We start from the raw sequence: 22,073 nt of genomic DNA on the forward strand, positions 1-22,073 counted from the left end.
CTAGATGAGAAGCATTCAGGAATTGAGACAGGCTGAGAGAAGAGCAAATTTTCATTTCCCATGTCACACTTGATCCAGAACCTTCACTGTTTAGGCTATTTCCCCCTTATTTTTGTCACCAGATGCATGGAACTTAATTTGCAAACTCCTTTGCATCTAAATCTGAATACTCAGGTTCAGAAAAAAAGGAGAGTGGTAATACCTCTTGATCAGTATCAAGGTCATTTGAACTGAGTTATAGCCCATTCCTTTATGTTAACATTCCCATACACTGATAATGTAGATTTCTAGATCTACACTCTGAGAAACAGAACTCTGAGTAAAGTGAGCTACCACTGAAACAAAATAAAAATTCCCAACCCATTCTCTCTCTCCCTGCTCTCTCTGATGTTCATATTCCCACTAGACACTTTTCTTGGAGGATTCACTGATAGGCAACTCAAATTCCTTATAAATTGGAACTCATTCTTTCTCCCTCCCCCACTCCCACTTCCTGTCTGCTCTTCTAGTACTATCTTGGAAAAGACAGTAAACATCCATCTGGTGCCCAAGGCAAAAACCTAAAATTCATACTGTACTCACCTATCACCTACTCCTTTAACTAGTCCCCAAGTTCTGTAGATCCTATCACCTACATCTCTTTTAAGTCCTCCCCACCTTCCTCACACCCACTGTCGATGCTTTGGTTTGCCTTCCCCATTGTTCACGTGAACTAACTGGTCTCCGTGCCTTCTGTCTCTTCAACCCACCGTGCACACACCTGAAAGGTTAACTTCCTAAAATACAAATTTGGTACTTTAAGAGCAGAAGGAACAAGTCCCAAAGTAACGATAAAGTAAGCTAAAAACAAGCTCTTTTAATAACATGATACAATGCAAAGAGAATGTACTACCCAATTTATTTCTTATGAGTATGTTCTTACTCTATCCCACACTATATGACCAAATTAAATAAGCTAATAAATCTGTTTTGGTAAAAAGAGACTACACAGAAGCAAAAACATCCAACTGCTTTCTTAGAGTAAAAAATGAACACAAAATGGATCATAGCAGTGATAAAGGCACCTGAAGGAAAACAAAGGGCTTCCGAGACCTATAAAGTCAAGAATGCATTCAAGTTGAATATACTAACTAGTCTAAAAACACGTGCCTTAATGAGAAAAGGATTTGGGAAATAAAAGCAAACAAAGAGGTTCTGCCACAGGGAAAAACCACCCATCCCTGACGTAGGGTGGGACCAAGGTGGCCTCAGTCCCTGTCCAGCAAATATCTCACTTCTCTGGTTGAGTTCATGCCAACTAAGCCACCCGACTATGATTGAACCTGATAGGTAAAGTCTACACACATAAATACAATATGCCAGTCACTAGGTTTGAACCTTCGGGTCCCTCTAACTTTTGTTTCTTATTCGAAAAAATTAAACTGATATACTAATTAGGAACTAATAAGCAAACTACCTATCAAAAAAGTTTATATTGGGGTGCCTGGGTGGCTCAATCAGTTAAGCGTCTGACTTTGACTCAGGTCACAATCTCACAGTTGGTGGGTTCAAGCGCTGTGTCAATCTCTGTGCTGACAGCTCAGAGCCTGGAGCCTGCTTCGGATTCTGTGTGTCTGTCTCTCTCTGCCCCTCCCCCCCTTCTCCCTCTCCCTCTCTCTCTCTCAAAAATAAAAAAAAATTCAAACTGTTTACATTAATCACACCAAAATGCACATATCGTTAATAAACTGGAATTCTGGTTTTATACATCAGTCTTGCATAGCTGGTTAATGTGCCCTGACCTGGAATAAGGAGTTGCTTTGAGCCTGTGACCAGATCAGATTTCTAAGGGGTTTAAACAAATGACCGGACCTAGGATTAAGGTAAGTTCTAAAAATGCACTGGTGGTTATTTAAATGTAAATTTAAATTAAATAAAATTTAAAATTCAGGTCCTCAGTGACAGAGCCACATTTCAAAATAACCACATGTGATTAGCGACTACCATACTGAACAGCACAGGCAGTGAACATTTTCGTTATCACAGAAAGTTCTACCGGACAGACTATTCTGGAAGATAACCTCCAATAAACCCTACCATGAGTCATCTTGGGAAACAGCCTGACAGTACTGGATGGCTACCACAGAACCGAGATCTAGACCGTTTTCTATACCAAAGGTAAGAGGTAGATGTTCAACAACAATTTTCCTTTTCCTCTGCACTGATTTCAGTTTCAGCCCTCAGGATTTCCACCCCTCTTTTTATCACAGGATGACACTCGTACTACAGGCGGTATAGCACAGATGTCAGAAGCACATTCTCTGAAGCCAGACTCCCTGAATTCATACCTCATCTTTGTCTTTTACTAGACGTGTAATCTTGGACACATTATTTAATTATTCTATCCTTCAGTTTCCTCATCTGGCACCTACCTCCCTGGGTTACTATAAATATACAAAGTTTATACACATAAAGTGCTTATAGGGGTGCTGGGTGGCTCAGTCGGTTAAGTGTCTGACTTCGACTCAGGTCATAATCTCACGGTCCGTGAGTTCGAGCCCCGCGTCAGGCTCTGTACTGACAGCTCAGAGCCTGGAGCCTGTTTCAGATTCTGTGTCTCCCTCTCTCTCTGCCCCTCCCCTGCTCGCTCGCTCTCTCTAAAAAATAAAAACATTAAAAAACAAATGAAGTGCTTATAATTGTGCTCAATACAGAGTAAGTGTCCAGTACGTGTTAACTGCTAGTATTTTTACTGTTCCCACCACACCATCCTCATAGCTCTTCAGATGACAAGTGTGTAAAATGCTCACTTAGGAGAAACATTAGCAAATATAAAGGAATTAAACTAAAACAAGGATCACAATGCAAGAGTATCCATCTATGATAAAAAGATATTCTTTTTTAAGATTAAAGGAAATGGATTCTGTAGGGAATATTAGATACCCAAAAAAAGGCACGTTTTTAAGAGAGTTACCCAACAATGTCTTATTCGTAAGGCTGACAAACTACAGGTCAAAAGAAGTCCATGTAATAAGCTACTGAGCTATTTAAATAACCAGTAAAAACTAAAGAGGAACTGAGAAGATACAGGTTCGAGTTCACTAGACCAAATGATACTTCCCTGTATAAACCGTGTTTTGACATTTAAAGGCACTGCCTCTCTCATACTCCCTAAGTTACCTGTACGTTCACTTGACGAACTGACCGAAGATCTTCTAATTGCTTCATCAAGCAGAAAAAGCACCAGATATAATTAAAATGCCACACCAAACAATGACCAGTCAGGTATTTTCTGAGTGGAAACCCACCGTAGAAACCCACACCTTGCTCCTGCAGATGGGCAATTTGAAAATCCAGAGGTTGAAGTACAAATTTCAGCAAATGTAGTCACATGGAAAGAGCCAGAACTTTGGAAGCATAAAGACTCAAGCCTAAAGCCTGGCTTTGCCATTTACTAGCTCTATGACCCTGGGCAACTTGAACTTAATGCTTATGAGCTTCATCTCACTATCTGTAAAATGTAAGGTAAAAGCATGTGCCAACTGAATCAGAAATGTGTGTAAAGAGCCTCCAACAGTGCCTGGTACGCAGCAGATGCTCAAGAAACAGGTGCTACAGGTAGTAAATCTTCCTGAGAAGACCCTCCAAGAGTCCTAAGAATGAAACACCACTGCTTTACATAGTGACTACAAAAACTATTCTGACCAGGTATCAGGTATAAATCATGAGAGAATACCTCGAAATTACCATTTGTTTTCCATATTTTATAAGCTATTCCCCAAATTTCCCTTGTTTTCCGTATTCCCTGTTAGATTATAACTATAAACCATCTGGGCCTACAATGAAAATAACTGCCCTTCTCGCACTAAAACCAAGCGTCCACTAGCAATTCTGCCACATGCACCTTCACTAATCCACCCCAGACACGAACACTGTGTCTAAACATCTAACATCCTTCCTGTCTCTACCAATGGAAAAAAGTAGAGAAATTCTGTTTTTTAAGTTTCTTTCAGTGAGTTGAGGTCCATACAACAAAACAATACAGGGTAATTGCTTACCTGGAAAATATTTTGTACTTCAGATCCACCAATCCAGAATGAATGGGGGTATTCCCTTTCAGACTAGTCTGAGAAAAGACAGCAGTCAAGCAGCTTCCAAGATTCTTTCCGTTTACTGTATCCAGCTTTCTTCAATAAAATCCCAAACATGCACTTCGGTAACTGTTGAAAGACAGAAAGCAATCCGTACACCCACCATGGCACCAGCGGCAAAGGACAGCCACCAAGAAATGGAAGGAAGGGTCATCGGAGTGGTGGATCTGAGGCACAGAAAAGTCACAACCCCTGAGTCAGCTATTTGGTATAAAAGTTCTGTAGCAGCATTCTTCACCTCTGTGCCGACAAAAGGATAAGAAATTCTACATGGTAGAGAAAGAAACATTCCCTAATATTAATTTTTACTCATGATAAATACGCGATTTCCAATGAGAGCAGCTAAAAACTTACTCCGTTATCCACATAAATTGTCCCAGACCATTCAGCTACGATGAACTTCCTTACCCATTTTCTAAGACAGCTCCTCCAGCATTACAAAAAAATTAATGATATAGGAAGGCTCAAATATCTCCCAAAAAAGATATTTAGGCACCTAACAAGAAATCTTTTGGTTTGCTACCTATAAGACATCAAATCTACACATTACCCAAATCTTCAAACCTCACCTGAAATACACGACATTTTAAAAACACATGGCATAATTTTAAGAGTGAACTTCTGATTCAATAAAGACCAACCCTCTACAATGACCAGTCATTGGGTAAACTAAGGAAAATAATTTAAAAAACACTAATAAACAATTTACTAAATAACACCTTTAAATATATAAGCCGAGTCAACACTGTATCAACATTCTTTTACTACCATACCAACTTCTCCATCAGACTGCAAATATACAAATTATAAGGGAGAGAGAAAAAAGCCATTCTACGGAATAACATAGATAAAAATTTTAAAAAATCAGTCAAAAGACTGTTAGTTACATATGAATTTTCTACTTCCTTAAAAACCTACAGCCAAAATGTTCCTGCAGTAATTAGAATACCTACCTTTAAGGCTACTAATGGGTCAGGACCTTTACATTCCTTACTCATATTTAATTCTCAAAAAAAAAAAAAAAAAAAAAAAAAAAGAGAAGAAATAACTTGCCCAAAGTCCCACATCTACTAATTGGTAGAGACCATCCCCTTTCCACAGAGCACTGTGGCCTGCCAAGTCTAAGGATCAGAAAGGCCATGATTCCTGGGGCAGAAGAAACCAAGCTTTACTCTCAAAGGTCCGGAGTTAACGTCAGAATAGAGAAGCACAAAAATACAGAAGAGTAAATATTTCAGCCTAGCCAAACTAAAACACAACTGAACCAGTTAAGCCATCCTGAAAGGGCTAACGCTCCATATTTTACCACTTAAAAAAGCATTTCTTTAACAAAGGCATGCAATTGTGAGGCTCACAATATTTATAATAAAACACATTATAATGTTGCCAAGTAGGTCTTTGTGTTTAGCAGCAAAGACTGTCTGTGACAAAGAATCTCAAATCCAACTGAAACCAAGAAATTTTAAAATTCCAAGATTTGTCAATAAATAGTCCACAGGCAATCACTGAAGATGTTCTGATTTATCACATTGTAAGCAAAGCAACGGGAGTGACTGAAATACAAGTCTATGATTAGCCTCACCATAACGTAACAATCTTAGGAAAGTATCCTAATACCCACAACTTAAAAGAGAGATCACTTAAGTAAAATCTCAAGCAAAGAATGAGTGTTCAAGCTTCTCCCGTTAAGTGATATTAGAATAAGCCTACGAATAAACTGAAAACCCTATTTTGATAGAAGCAGCGAGTTAGCTAGTAGCTAACTGCTAAAAAGAATATACTCTGCTTTTCAAAGTGTAACTCGGTGCTATAACCAAAATGCTGAGCAATGACAGCAAAACACAACCACAATCTGACTAATGGACTCATTTCTGAACCTCCTGAGTCATCAAGCTTTTTCCTGTATTACTGTGTTAATTTTCTGGTCTTCCCTTCAAATAAATATTTACTGAATGCCTAATTCGTGGCGGCCCTAATGCGAGAGATACAAAGATTAATAGAAGCCAGACCAAAAGTGTAAAGACTGAGTTCTTCCTGTTCTCTGTCCCTTTCTCTTTGAGTCTCCCAAGCAATCATTTCACAGAACCAAAATGTATTTTATTATTAGTTCCCAAAACTGGTTAAGGGTTCTCAATTTAACTCTTAAAAAAAATAAAAATTAAAAATGACTCAAGTTCCTTTTTCTCAACAGTAGAGCTCTCACTTAAATTTTCTTCTGTGAATCAGAGACAAGCTATTAGAATGGCTTCCCATATTCATTACACTTATTATATTTATCAATCTCTCTACTCACAGACTTTTTTTCCCCTTCATTTTACAAGTTAATGTCCCACTGTTTCTACTTCACAGCTTTCCATTCTGTGAAGTTCTTCATTGTTGACTAACCCTGACAGGGAATTTCCTAAAAATGCTTCCTGCTGACATCAGAGAACTCTGCAATCTTTGAATTTTGTTAAAACAATAATAAGCTCCAGGTTAGAAATACCCTACTGGACTGTCAGGTCCTCCTGGTTCGTCTCTCATTTGCCTACAAAGACAAACTTCCTGTTAGGCAATTGTGATCAGCAGAAACTTAACTGAAGCTAACAAGCACATTCTTGACCAACAGGTTTTTTCCCCCTTTGTCAACTAATTCAATGAACAACAATACAACTCAGGAGGAAATCTTGTATAATACTCACTGCTTATTCTGTTAAAGGTCAAAATCATCAGCTTTGCTAAAACCAGAATAAGAACTCAAAAATCCTAATTTCCTCATCAAAATTAAACTGATCAAACGTAAATCACAATGCTCAATGTTAATAGGAACGAATCACCAGTCTCTTTCTACCAGGATACCTAAAGCAGGGTCGGGTGGGTTCTCTCTGTAGTTCGAGTACAGGCCATTAAGTCTAACTGACAGTTCTTAATAATTGTAACACTCCTTCCACTTCCCAAATTTCCAAAAAAATACTGATTCTGTATGATTTCATGATTTCTTCCAAAGAGATACCTCATGAAACATATAATTAAAGCAACTCAATGTCAGGCCTCTGTAAAACTTCACATATAAATACATGCACAACTAAGGGGGGAAAATAAAACTTTCTTCCCGCCATCTGCCTTGACTGTGCTTTACAAAACCCGGTCCCTGTACCGGTGGAAGTTAGCACGGCAAGCAGTTGCTGAGATAAGCTTCTGCAAGGTCCTTTCACACACATTTCTCCCATCATCCTCCCAACAACTCAGAGCAAAACCTACATTTTCTTGTTTTTACCGATAATGAAATCATAGCACAGAAAGGTTAACTTTCGTAAGGTCACACAGCCAGCAGGTGACAAAGCTAGGATAAAACTTGGGTGCTTCCCTCTAAAGTCCATGCCCTTGCTGATAAATCACGCTTCCTCAGAATTTACTGTTTGGCAAGTTCACATCAATACGTATAAAAGGGTTTCCTCAATATTTTGCTATCAACCACTCTCTGGGATGTATGTAAATCTATCTGTTGGGTGTAAAAGTCTGTAAATAATGGTTTTATAGGATGTCTGTATAAACAGTAAACAATGGTCTATAGATGTGTGTGTGCCACACATCACTCTCCTCTTCTGCCTTACCAGTCTTATTCCTCTATTCATCTACGCCTTTGTCTTAAAAGTTATCAAAAGGAAACCTTAAAAAGATTTCACAGCATGAAAAAAGAAATACCTCACATTAATTTCAATCAATGTACCTATTACACACCCAAGTCCTAAGCATTGTGAAGGATTCAAAAGACAATACAGCCTCTGGAAGGGAAATTGAGACATAATCACAAGCTTTTACGATATACAGGAGGGTATGATTAAGTCCCGTATGAGTTAGGAATACATTAAGAGAATTACTGATACAGGTGAGAATTACCAGACAGACAGACAGCAATAATGCATATAAACAACCAACAGGAAAATTCAACTCAACGTTTACTGAACGTGTACTGTAAGAAGGCACTGCGAGGAGTTTATCATTTAATAGGAGACACAAACAGGAAACTCTAATACAAGCCTGGAAAATGCTACGTGCCACAAGATAAACACAAAGTGCCAGAATTCATTCATTTCATTTAACAGTGAACATCGGGTAGGCAATGCTATAAAAACAAAACAGTATCTGCCACCATAACATAAACTGACATCAAAAGAGGTGGCACCTAAATTGTGTTTTGAGGAGACAGGACTTTTCTCAGTACAGGCGGAAGAGAGAATTGCCGAGATCTGATTGAAGCCAGTTTGGCCAGAGAGCCAACTATTAGGTCCCGCCGGTAACTATCGGTAGCCTTCAATGCATGGGGGAAAAAAAAAGAAAAAAAAAAAATAATAATAATAATGTGAGCAGAATCTGAAGAACCCTGGTCTACCGTCTGGCTGAAATATAGAATAAGTGAGGAATAATGTGGGAAGAAAAGCTAGAAGGGAATCTGTAACTGAAATTACTAGGACTTGAAATGCTTTCTTTCCCTTAAAGTGAAATACCACCAGGTGGAACCCAGGAACCTGAGAGTACAAAATTCAGAGGATCATAGAATCAAACAGCACTACTCAGAAGGATATATAGTTGACCCTTGAACAACATGGGTAATTAGGGGCACTGACCCGCATGTAACAGAAAATCCACATATAACTTTTGACTCCCCCAAAACTTAACTACTAATAACCTTCTTTTGACTGGAAGCCTTACCAATAAAATAAACAGGTGGTTAACACATACTTTGTATTTCATATGTATCACCTATTGTATTCTTACATAAAGTAAGCTAAAGAAGATAGTAAGACAATCATTAAAAGAGAAAATACATTTACAGTACTGTAAAAAAACAAAAAATTATTATAAGTGGACCTGCACAGTTCAAACCCACGTCGTTCAAGGGTCAAGTGGCCTTAAGTGCTGTTCTGTGAACCCATGTAATGGCCTAGTGACTTTCCTATGCCAGCTCTCTGTTTTCAGGTTAGAGCAGTCAGGAGCCAGGAGTACCAAGATGTGCGCACAGGATCGTATTTGTCCTTGTCACTTCTGAAGGGGCAGCTAACTTGCTCAAAAATCAGGAGCAAAAATTGATATATTTGAGCCACAGTGTCTTGAGGCAGGTAAATGAGTCTATAAGTAGGTATACGTATGTGGTTTATTCCATTCGGACCCTACTTAATTAAACCTTTGTCTATTTAATCGGCATTTGGTAAATCAACACATGGTTAGAGGTAAATGAGGGTAAGTGATAGTGACAAACTAAGATCCAATTTCTTAAAGCAGTCACTAAAAAACAATCCCACTTACTCCACTTAGAGAACCAATGACAGGAAGGGGGGGGACAATCCAAAAAGAAAAAAAGAAAAATTTCCCATAACTTTACTTAGTTTCTTTCATCTCCTTAGCCTTGTAGCCTGCCTATACTTCAACAGCTCTAAAAAATAGCATTGATTATCTTACCTTCGTAGGTCCAATGTATTTTACTACATTCAACAAGTAATATAGCCACTTAGAGACAACACAAAAAGAAAATGAGTCACTTAAGGTCACTTACCAAAGAGAGGGACCATCCAACAGCTAATAAGAGTATAATTTGTGCTTGGGGGTGACGGGTGGGCACATGCTCACACCCATAGAGAAAGCAAGGGTTACCTTTCCTAAAACTTTAACATCAGCTTCTGCTATCTTCTAATAGAGAAAACTTACCATCTTTCTCTTCCAATCAGCAGCTCTGTGAGCGCTTTCTAGCAATGAGTGCCTGAACATCAACTCCTACTCCTAACTCAAGCATTAAAAAACATCATGTGATACATAATGCAGTTTTCATTCTTTCCAGTGATATCCACTGCACTAGACATAGACATACTTCCAACTGGATTATTACTTCTCTACCTCATTAATAATAAAACTCATTTTACCAAAGTCAGAAACAAAGTCCCACAAACTAAGTACTATAGTCCAATATAAGGCCATGAAAGTCATTTGGTGGTTAAATTATTTACCATCAGCAATTATAAATTCAGTTGTCTCAATCAAGAGTTTATAGTCTATATTAAAGACTGAACCCTATGAGGTAGGTCACTTGGAGAAGCATTCTTTGTGGACCCAGCCTTAGGCAGAGATAGGAGTCACAAAGGGAGGTTATATTTTGGAGATTTAATTATTGGGCTATCACCAGCTTTATTTCCTAGCAAACTAAAAAGAAAAACAAAAACACAAGGGAAAAAAGAAAAAGAAAAAGAATCAAAATCAAAAGAAGTGGAAGGATGAAGATTAAGAAACTGGAGATATCCCAAAAGTCTGTTTCCTGTCTTTAATACAGCACTCTCTGGAATATCAAATGAAAGTTATCCTGTTAACCATTAAGTACCAAACTGGTACAGGCAGCACAATCACAAATATTTGAGTATTGAAGCTGACTCATAAAAATCTAAAAATATTTCATGCTTTAGGCTCTTAACATACCATCAGTTTAACCCATTCCTTTCTTTCAATCATGTTATTTTAGAACCAACGTAAAAAGTATTTTTAACCTAGTTCTGGAAACTGTAATTAAAATGCAGCGAATACAGAGAGACACATGCAATTAGATTTTAAGGCATTATCATTCCTACATCCAATCCTGGATTTACTAAATCAGTTGTTAAATACCTGCACTATCCACTACAATAAATACATACATGTTTATGAAAAGGGTTGCCTAAGAGTCTTAACTGGTATCCCTTTGAGAGAATATCAAAATCCGTATATGAAAAGCCATTTCAAAATTGCTCTCTTTGTTAAATTTTCTGAGAATTCCAGTATATAACGTCCTTGAAAGGCTGAAATATCTTTTCAGATCACAGACAAGTACAATCATGTATAATCAAAACTTTAAGTTATGAGCATGGGGAACCAACAAATTTAGGGCAGAGTTTTTTTTTTTTTTTTTTTTTTTTTTTACCATACACTCAAAAACACTAAATGAATTATGCAGTATTTCTTCTAAGTCTTTTGAAAATAAAGACATTTTAGTCATTTTTTAAATGAATGAAAATGGAAGGAGCACAGAACAGCCAATTTCAAAGAGGCACCAAGTTACAATTTTTCAATATGAAGTACTCCTCCAGTTTAAGTGTTTGTATTGTACATCCATAAGAATACGGATGTACTATATGTGGAATCCCAATGAAGATATTTACCAAAATAACCCACTACAAAATTTTCAGAATACAAAGGCTTGACTACGATAGTTTGATAAATTATACTGAAAAAGGAAAAGTTACTTACTACATGAAAATCAAAGAAAAACTCACAAGTGACAACATCCTTGAAAAAGCAAGCACACGTGTGCACACGAGCCCAAAGCAGGAACAACCAAAGCTTTTTTTTTTCCTTCTAGTTTTAAAGAATACTGGAGAGGTCTAGTTCTGTGAATTATGCAAAGGACAGCAAATATTAAGTTGTGTATTTACGCTACTGTACTTCCATTTTTAAAACATGCAGCTCAACTCCCCAGATACCATCATCCACAGAAACCATGCAGCTATCCAACAGACTTTCAGTGTCACCATTTATTATTTATAGCATTAAATGGGGGAAGTGGCTCTGATGTCACCGACCCTACCCAGTGGAATCACTGACTCAATAAACATTTCACACTGGAGAAAATCTGGCTAGGAAAACATTGTGCTGGGTTAAGTAGATTCTTTCATCTTCCCTCTCAACCCTGGGGTTGAGGTGGTTACTGTGTTAGGAGAGATAGAAAGAAACTGTCAAGGTTTCCACAGGAAAGAAACCCTGAAGACTTCCTCCTCCCAACTCTCCAAAGCCCAGTTTGATTCCCCCAATGTTCAAATTGGCAGGTAATAGCTGCCATGTTTCTTTTCTTCCACCAATCCATCCACCAAGCAGCAAATTCTTCGCTTCTGGTAACCACTCTCTCACAGTCCTGTCTCCAAAAACCCCTTCTGGCTCCAAGTCCTAAGGCGGAAAGCGGTTGGGGTGTCCGTAGGGCCAGGGAGTCTGGCATGGCTACCAATGGCTAGTAACAGAAGAGTGATCGCTTCCCCAGGGGCCTAGGATTCTCTCTCTCTCTTTTTTTTTTTTTTTTTTAATAAGAAAGAACTGGCGGCAGTGATGAGGACAACCCTACCCCGCTCCTCCCCAATTTTCCCAAAGCAGCGCCGAAAAACATGAAGTTACAGTTTCCCTTTCCTGGGAGATGGAATCCGGAGTACCTGGGGCCTTGCTATGCAAACATCCCTCATCGCGGAGTAGGAAACCCTTTGTCCGAGAAGCCGGACACCACAGGGGCCCGGGAAAGAGGCCCCTTATACGTCATATCTACAAACCCCACAGCTCCCACCTCCACCCCTGTAGGGCCTATCCCGGCATCCACACAGCCCTACGCTGGGGAGAGGGTGCTGAGACCCCTACTAGGACGCGGAGACCGAGGCCCTGACCCGTCTCCTCCTAACCCCCCTCCCACCACCATCTCACTCGGCCTGAGTGGGGCTTGCAAGAGCGGTGCAGGCCTGGGCCGGAGAAATAGAGAAAAAAATCCCCTTCTAAGAGAAGGAGAATGAGATGCTAGACCGAGTGTGCGCTAAGGCCACAGCAGAAGCGAGCGAGGGTCCTTCGAGAGACGGGCCCGGATATAGGACAGAGGAAGGAATGAGAACCGAGAAGCATGGAGGGGGCCGGGCCAGGTCCGGCCTGAGATCTCGAGGGATCTGGAGGAACCGCGCCGGCCCCGAGGCCAGGGAAGGCGGGGGGCCCAGGTCGGGGCCGCGGCGGCGGGGAAGGGCCGGAGCCGGCCTCGCGCCGGACGCTGAGGTGGGCAGGCCCGCCCGGGGCCGGTCGGACGGAAGAACGGTCCAGCGGGCCGCACTCACCATGAGCTCGATGGTCTTGTCCTCAATCACCGAGTCGGGCTCCATGGCGGCCCCGGCGGCCCCGCCTCGCTCTCCCCGCGCAGCAGCGAACGGCCCGGGCGGAGGAGGCGACGGCGGAGGCGGCAGAGGCGGAGGCGGCTATCGTACCCACTCTAGCTGCCAGCCCGCCCGGGCCGCCGGCAGCTCCGCCCTCCCCCTCGGCGAACGCAGTACGCCGATCGAGGACTACAGCTCCCAGCAGGCGCCGGGGAGCCCGCAGAGCGTTGTGGGAACGAGAAGCCAACACCAGGCTAATCTCTCTTGGCACCCCGAAGCTGAATTCTGAGCCGAAAGTAGCACTGGACTTTGAAAGTGGCACGTGCAAACCTAAAGAATGAAGGGCTCCTTCAAAACAGGGCCTCAGGAGCGCCACAACTACATATCCCAGAAAGCCCTCGCGCGGACTCTCCTTCCGGCTAGTTTCCCCTGACTTCCTGGCAGCCCCAGGCGCTTCGGACCGGGACGGAAACTCCGAGGTAACTCTTCACTCGTCAGAAATCTTGCGTGTGGACCGATTTCCGCACATGCGCACTCGACCGCAGTGTCCACAGGACTCCTAGCTAGCGGGGAGGCTGGTGGGCGAGCCGCTGGTGATAGGGACAGATGTTGGAGACAGGTGGGTTCTAGGTGCGTTAGGAAGCCCTGGCGCTCAGGTGTGGGAGGGTGCCAGCCAGCGAAAGAAGCTCAGGCAAGGGAGGAGGCTCTGAGAGTTTGGGCATCCCAGGAGTGAGAGGTTTGGAAATTTAATTGGGGAAAGTGGGTTTATGGAGATGAACAATTGGTGCTGTCTGTACGCACCACGAACTGGGAAGAGCAGAGAAATGAAAGGGAACCTGTGCATATTGGGCCCCTCTTTGTCATTCGTTCAGAAAGTACTTATTTTTTAAACTTCCAGCCTCTGCCGGGTACCAGTCTAGGCACTGGAAATCAGCTCCGAACGTTACAGGGAAGGATTCGGTTATCATGGAGTTTAATTCTAGTGGTGGAAAAACATTAACCAAAAGAGTGGGCGCTAAGAAGGACCACAGCTGGAGACCTGGAGACTCCTACTGAATTCTGCCTTCACCTCTGTATGAACTTTGTCAGGTCTGTCAGTGGTCACTAACCAAAGACCACTAGGGACACGCTGATTGAACAAGTTGGGCTAATTACTGGTTGCAATGAGGGAGAATATCCACCATGAAAAATCATAAGTAAGAGTTGTTAGGTGATTTGGGAGAGGGTGTAAGGAAGTGGGGCTTTACTGTGGATCAGATGCTATCAGGAAGTGGGGGTAATTCTATGATGGGGCATCTCAGTTTTTCCTAGAACACGGGAACACTAGATTGAGGTTGCAGCTGTAATTGGTAAAGAAGCAGAAACCCCTCATTAGCCAAGATGACGGATGTTTGGTCATTTTTTGTGGTTTGGACAATGTTCATGTTTTATCTGCTTTCAAATGTAACTAAGGAGCGATCTTGTCTTTGTCTTGATCTATCCATGGTCAGAGAATGGCCTCATCTGATGTTTACATTCTGCCAAACTGTGTTCAACAGGAGAGCACAAGGTCTACCTAAGAGGGCTAGCTATCATCTAGTAGCATTACAACTAAATATCAGAGGCTGCTTTTCTCTTTCTCTAGTGTTTTGCATTCTCTGTACCTGTAAAGTGAGGGGACTTGATGACCTAGAAATCTTTCTATTTCTAAGGATCAAGTTATTACGGTAATTTGTATGCATGCAGGGCACAGTGTAAGTTCCACACTGGTAGAGTTTGAAGTTTCATAGTCCTTTGGTGCTTTCCACCAAAGGAATTAAAAGCAGTAGGAAAAGAGAGCACAGAATTGGAAAGTTACTGCCACTAACTTGCTGTCTGAATTTAACTAGAACCCTTCCCCTGTCTAGGCATTGGGACATTCATTAGTAAAACAGGAGTTAGGATAAATGACCTCTGTTTCACTTACCTTTTTGTATAATAATAAACCACACCCAAGACTTAGTAACTTTAAAAACGGTGGTTTATTTTTACAATTCTGTGGGTCAACTGGACTCAGCTGGGCCCACATGGTATAAGCTGAGGTTACTCATAGAGACTGCAATCAGCTGGGAGCTCATCAAAATAGCTTCTCATCCTCTCAGGCCTGTCTTCTCCACCTGGTGTCTTATTCAAAGTTCTGCACGGTGACTGGCTTCCAAGAAGATGAGCCCCAATGAGCAAATGATTATCAAGCTTTTCTTTGCACCACGCTTGCTAATGTCCCGTTGGCCAAAGCAAGTCATAGAGCCAAACCCAGAGTGAATGTGGAAAGGGACTATGCAAGCTTGTTCACAAGCAATCATGGTTCACTGGGACTACCAGTGTAACAGCCAACCAAGACCTCTGAGTTCCCAGCATTTGCCACAGGACCTGGCACATAGGGTGAGGGTAGGAGTCACAAGCTGTATTCCCCAATATGTATGTTTATCCTACACCCTATTTATCGTTTTAAAATTTGACATTTTCACAAAGTCTGAATTTCCATCTTATCTTGAAATATTAGAGAATCTGACTATATTGGATATACATGGCAACAATATGCAATGGTTAAGTAGCAACTAACTTCTTTATAGGAAGCATGTGCTCTATAGATTTCCACTGTCACCATTGCCCCCTGTTGTCTTCTGTCTGCAGGCTCCACTCATTTAAATTGCATGCCTAACCCATAGAGATATTTGAGTTTGCAGCCCTTGGCGTTAGAACTATAATGGAGATAACTCAAGGTTTCTATCTTTTTATTAAAACCATATTCTACTGTAAGAGGAAAAAAATACTATTGGGTCAAATTCCAGGAGCTCAAGGAATTTAAAAAGTCTTATATTGATAGAAGCCTTACCCCAGCTATACGAGAGACAAGCTGAGCCAAGGCTTATCACTTTAGTCAAACAAGAACTCAGGTTCTCAGGTATTTTTATTGCTTCAGGCTTGAAGCCAGCTGGTGATTACATTTGGTCATCAATAAAGGCAGAAGGCCTTGAGGCATATTTCAGTTTTTCAGATAGCTCTGCTTTGGGGTTTACAAGACCTGCTAACAACAAGGTGGTCAGGTCCACAATCCCTTAACCAAAACCCTAAGGTCTGAAACGTATTCAGAATTCAAAATTGTTTAGATTGTACAAAGACAGTATGGTACACGTGCAGTATATGTAATATAACACACACAGTGGGGTCTAGGAGAACACTTCATAATAAAATACATTAATTTTGTGCAGCAGAACTTACGTGAACCTGTTATCAATTAATAGCCTCTCAGTTCCAAGTTCTTTTACATACTTTGAAACACAGGAGTGGGACCCTCTGAATGTTTCCCCTCTCCTCTGCCTGCTGGCACAATGTTCCTAGAGGAACACAAGCAGATGGAGGATCTTCCTAATTCCAATATACTTTATTTTCCTTCTTGCTTTTGTGGTATACAGCAGCAAATGGTTTGCAGAACCATATCCAAACCAGCCCCCCAACACATATACATGGGTGGCTGGGACAGTCATAGGGTGGCTTCCCAGTGAACTCAGTGACAACCTCAGTGGGAAGTTTCCTGCTCGCCAGCCCTAACCTGGAGCACTTCAGCAAATGTCACCATCCAATGGGTCACAATTAACCATCTTGCCAGTAAGGTCTGAATCTCAGCCTAGCTGTGGGGGTGGAAGGCTTCTCCAAGTTTCTTCCTCAGGTTCTCTGCATCAGCCCTAAAGGTAATGGTTGCTCCTTATGACTGCTGTTTATTTAGAGTTGTCTTTGCCCCTTAGTACTTGATGCCCTGTTCCTAGTTACTAGTTTTTTCTGCTTTTTGTTTCTTTTGTTTTTTAGATTCCACGTATAAGTGAAATCATCTGGTACTTGGTTTTTTTCTCTGTCTGACTTCTTTCACTTAGCACAATACCCTCTAGGTCCATCCATACTGTCCCAAATGGCAAGATCTCACTCTCTTTGTGGCTGAATAATATCCCACTGTGTATGCATACCACGTCTTCTTTTAACATTCCTCAATCAATGGACTTGTAGGTTGCTTCCATATTTTGGCTTTGTAAATGCTACAGTAACATTGGGGTGCATGTATCTTTTCAGGTTAGTATTTTCATTTTCCTTGGGTAAATGCCCAATAGTGGAGTACTAGATCATATGGTATTTCTATTTTTAATTTTTTGAGGAACCTTAATACCGTTTTCCACACTGGCTGCACCAATTTACATTCCCATTAACAGTGAACAAGGGTTCCTTTTTCTCCACATACTCAGCAACACTTGTCATTTCTTCTTTTTGATACTAGTCATTCTGACAGGTGTTAAGATGAGATCTCATTGTGATGCTCCGTAGCTCAGGGGTTAGAGCCCTGGTCTCGTAAGATGATATCTCATTGTGGTTTTGACTTGCATTTCCCTGATGATTAATGATGTTGAGCGTCTTTTCATGGGTCTGTTGGCCATCTGTATGTCTTTGTGGATAAAATGTTCAGGTCATCTGCCCATTTTTTAATCGAACATTTTTGGTGTTGAGTTGCTTAAGTTATTTCTGTATTTTGGATGTTAACCCCTTATTGGATACATCATTCACAAATATCTTCTATTCAGTAGGTTACCTTTTCATTTCGTTTTGATATACAAAAGCTTTTTATTTTAGTGTAGTCCTAATATTGCATTTTTACTTTTGTTTCATTTGCCTGAGGGGGCATATCTAGACAAACGTTGTTAAGGCTGATGTCAAAGAAACTACTGCCTATATTTTCTTCTAGAAGTTTTATGGCTTCGGGTCTCACATCTAGGTCTTTAATCCATTTTGAGTTTATTTTTGTGTATGGTGTAAGAAAATGGTCCAGTTTCATTCTTTTGCATTTTTGAGAGAGAGAGAGAGAGAGGGAGAGCGCATGAGCAGGAGAGAGGAAGAGAGAGAGGGAGACAGAGAATTCCAAACTGTGTTAGCACAGAGCCTGACACAGGGCTTAAACTTACAAACTAGGAGATTATGACCTGAGCAGAAATCAAGAGTCAGACATTTAACCTACTGAGCCACCCAGGTACCTCAATAATGTTTACTTTAAGCTGCTACATTTTGAGTTAATTTGTTCCACAGCAATAGATAACTAATAGAGATGCAAAAGAGAGAGAGTATGCATGCTAATTCAAAGTATTGGACTCCCATGAGTTCTCTTTTAATCAAGGCACCATAAACCCTTGGGAGGGTTTTATGTCTTTCCCTTTCTTATGAATACCTTTGAAGACAAAGAGTGGCATTTTAAAATGGTATATTTTGACCTGTGATGGGTTTTTTTGATTCAGATACATTACTATAGAGAGGGATACTGCACTGAATTTTTTTTAAGTTTATTATTTTTTTTATTAAGTAAACTCTATGCCCAACATGGGGCTCAAACTCACAACCCCAAGATCAGAGTCACATGCTCCACCAACTGAGCGAATCACATGCCCTTCCCTTTTTCAAATATTTTTTTTTATTTTTATTTTTATTTTTTTTTTTTTAAGTAATCTCTTCATCCAGCATGGGGCTCAAACTCATGATCCCAAGATGAAGAGTCACATGCTCTACCGACTGAACGCCATGCACCCTGCACTGAAATTTTGACTTAACTCATTTGCAACTAAAGTCAAAGAATGCAGTTCTTTTTGTTTGTTTGTTTAATCTGGAGAGGTTTTTTTAAGTTTATTTATTTATTTATTGAGAGAGAGAGAGAGAAAGCACGCATGGGGGAGAGGCAGAGAGAAGGGGAGAGAATCCCAAGCAGACCCTGTGATGTAGGCACAGAGTACAGCCTGGGGCTCAATCCCACAAACCAGGAGACTGAAACCAAGAGTTGGAAGTTGAACCTACTGAGACACTCAGGTGGCCCAAAGAATGCAGTTCTCTTAAGAGAAAATCTTGTGAAACTCTAGGAAAGAGAACAGCAGTAAGAAGTAGTAAAGATAGCAGCCGCCAGGCCGCCTGGGTGGCTCAGTTAAGCGTCTGACTTCAGCTCAGGTCATGATCTCACAGTTTGTGGTTCGAGCCCTGCGTCTGGCTCTGTGCTAACAGCTCAGAGCCTGGAGCCTGTTTCAGATTCTGTGTCTCCCTCTCTCTCTGCCCCTCTCCCACTCACACTCTGTCTGTCTGTCTCTCTGTCTCTCTCTCAAAAATAAGTAAACATTAAAAAAATTTTTTTGAAGATAGCAGCAGCCTGTTTATCCGTATGACTAGGCTCCATGCCTTATCCATCTATCTATAGAATTAAAAACAAGGTAGTTATCATAAACATACATATTAGCACATTTATTTGAACTGAAAAACAAAGCTAGACTTTATCTGACAGTCTTTTTGGCTGACTGGTTTGGTAGTGTAGACTGGCTTTGTCAATAATAGATTTTAGATGAGTTATATCTTTAGTTTCACAATTTTTAGGAAAATACATTTAAAGCACGTAAATAGAAACATTTCACCAATTATTGACAGACATGTATGGAAGTTAATATTTGTGCTTTCCCAACCCTTTTTAAACTTATCAGGTTATATAAGATACCTTCAAGTGAAAGAGTAAAGAAAGGTTGTATTAGAATAGAATACACGATGCCACAGTAGCAAATTATCCCTCTGTATCAGTCCAGTCAGTCAGAGAAGCAGAATCACTCAGTGTATTAAGGGATTTTTTTTTACAAGGAGTTGACCTTATATAATTGTTAAATCTAATTAAGCAGTCTCTGTAAGCCCATTGTCTTCACATTCAACACTGGATCAAAAGTCCATGGGGCAGGCAGTCAGGAAGGGAAGGAGGATATAAAATGGGGGAGAGCAAGCCTAAGCCAAACTGGAGCCCCATGAGGATAGACTGAAGCCTGTAAGTTCTTATTTCCTCTGGCCTTGGTGGTGTAGCTGTCCTGCAGAGGCTGGAGCCCTTCGTCACATAGCTGACCGCACAATTGTGACCCCAGACTCAGAGAATCTAAAGAAGGCTGTAAGGGAACATGGAGTGACAGTGGACCCAGACACTCTTCACACCAAGGACGTAAGCGAGCAGACCAATGACAATGTGTATGGGCTACAAAATGACTTCAGTTTCACTTCTACTCTTCAAATCCCCCACAGGAACTACCTTGTGGCCCATGCTAATCAGAAACACAGTGGGACAAAATTCAGGGAAATGTCACTCAGCCTCACCAAGCAGACATCTTACTAAGTTTCCACACCCTGGGAACATAATGCCTTAACACACATTTTTTGTTCATTCACAGTCCAAAGAGGTCAGCCAGCCTTCTATTTTACAGTTACACCATCTAGAATTCATGGTCTCCCATATTGTTGGGAGAGAGAGGACAGAGGAGAGGGTCACCAGCTGTAACTGCCTTATCTCAGAAGCACATCATTCTTGCTCACTGTTCATTGGTCAGCACCTAATCATATGGCCCTAAGAAGCTGCAAGAGAGGCTAAACAATGTACTCTCCCTGCACACCTAGAAAAAAGGAAATAAAGTAGATGGTGAGTACATAGGACTGTCTCTGCTATGCAGGTATAATTAATAATTATTTTGTAAATCTTGATAAAGACTTTTAGGTATGCTTTCCAGAAATTGAGACGGTGAATTTCTCTAGTGACTGTATAAAAAATGCTTTTACTAAGATGATTTCCAAAACTTTGCACTCAACAAAATTGATGGTTGAATTAAATTTTAATGATAATTTAAAATTTTGTGGGGTGCTTGGGTGGCTCAGTTAAGCATCTGACTTTGGCTCAAGTGGTGATCTCGCAGTTCTTGAGTCTGAGCCCCACATTGTGCTCGCTGCCATCAGCATGGAGCCCACTTTGGATCCTCAGATCCTCTGTCCTCCTCTCTTTGTCCCTCCCCGACTCATACTCTCTTTCTCTCAAAAATAAAAACAAAAATAATAATTGTGCTGACTGGTCACTATGTAATATTTGGCACAATAACTTTGAAGGAATCCAAAGAAGTTGCATAACATTGCTATAAGACAATTTTCTTTTTTACATAAACAAGCCTCTTAAGTACTAACCTCCATAAAAATGTGACCTAAAAATAAATTTGAGTAGTACCTGGCTGGTTCAGTAGGTTAAGCATCTGACTTTTGATTTCAGTTCAGGTCATGATCTCATGAATCATGAGATCATGCCCTGTGTTGGGCTCCACAGTAACAGCCCAGAGCCTGCTTGGGATTCTCTCTCCCCCTCTCTCTCTGCCCCTCCCTGCTCACACACTGTCTCTCTCTCAAAGTAAATAAAAATAAACTAAAAAATAAACAAACAAATAAAAATTTGATGCTGAATCCTCTCATTCTAGCAGTGAGTAATATTCATGCATGGATATGCAAACTATTTAAATTATTGGTTGATTTAAAGAAGTAGTTCTAATAAAATTATGTTTAATTGTTTATCAAAATGTTAATGTACTGTTTGACCACTTGCATTTAATAACAATTACAATGATTATTTTTTAAGTTTATTTATTTATTTAGAGAGAGAGTGCACGCGTGTGCGAGCACAAGCAGGGAGGGGCAGAGAGAGAGGTAGAGAGAGAATCCCAAGCAGGCTCCACACCAGCAGTGCAGAGCCCGATGTGGGGTTCACTCTCACGAGTCATGAGATCATGACCTGAGCCAAAACCAAGAGTCAGGGACTTAACAGACTCAGCCACCCAGGTGACCCTACAATGATAATATAAATGCAGAAAGCTTTTTTTTTTTTTTTTTTTTTTTTACCAACATTCCAAGCCTGTGATCACCAAAAATGAAAACTATAACATACAGAAGAGATGTAGGATAAGGTGAGCATTAAAACTTTCAAGCATAAAGGGGCGCCTGGGTGGCGCAGTCGGTTAAGCGTCCGACTTCAGCCAGGTCACGATCTCGCGGTCCGCGAGTTCGAGCCCCGCGTCGGGCTCTGGGCTGATGGCTCAGAGCCTGGAGCCTGTTTCCGATTCTGTGTCTCCCTCTCTCTCTGCCCCTCCCCCGTTCATGCTCTGTCTCTCTCTGTCCCAAAAATAAATAAACGTTGAAAAAAAAAAAAAATTTAAAAAAAAAAAAAAAAAAACTTTCAAGC

The 22,073-nt window shown here is 40.9% G+C and overlaps 2 protein-coding genes across 9 annotated transcripts in view; one reads left to right on the forward strand and one right to left on the reverse strand.

Moving 5' to 3' along the window:
- FBXW11 (F-box and WD repeat domain containing 11) overlaps positions 1-13,126 on the reverse strand; it is a 120,342-nt gene extending 107,216 nt beyond the window's left edge. For 4 of the 5 annotated variants that reach the window (XM_025924911.2, XM_025924909.2, XM_086715246.1 and 1 more), the window contains exon 1: positions 12,986-13,119. In XM_025924911.2, the coding sequence (XP_025780696.1) occupies positions 12,986-13,030 (45 nt within the window). In that variant the 5' untranslated portion in view covers positions 13,031-13,119. Of the gene's footprint in view, positions 1-4,037; positions 4,200-12,985 lie in introns of all 5 variants that reach the window. The other variant, XM_025924910.2, reaches the window with a different exon arrangement.
- LOC147584190 (uncharacterized) overlaps positions 12,590-22,073 on the forward strand; it is a 70,650-nt gene continuing 61,166 nt past the window's right edge. For 3 of the 4 annotated variants that reach the window (XM_086715511.1, XM_086715570.1, XM_086715644.1), the window contains exon 1: positions 12,590-13,500. In XM_086715511.1, coding sequence (XP_086571637.1) covers positions 12,678-13,310 — 633 coding nt within the window. In that variant the 5' untranslated portion in view covers positions 12,590-12,677 and the 3' untranslated portion in view covers positions 13,311-13,500. The other variant, XR_015254479.1, reaches the window with a different exon arrangement.

The sequence above is a fragment of the Puma concolor genome, chromosome A1 (assembly GCF_028749965.1).
Source record: "Puma concolor isolate L17-30 chromosome A1, mPumCon1.1.hap2, whole genome shotgun sequence".
NCBI classification, from domain to species: domain Eukaryota; kingdom Metazoa; phylum Chordata; class Mammalia; order Carnivora; family Felidae; genus Puma; species Puma concolor.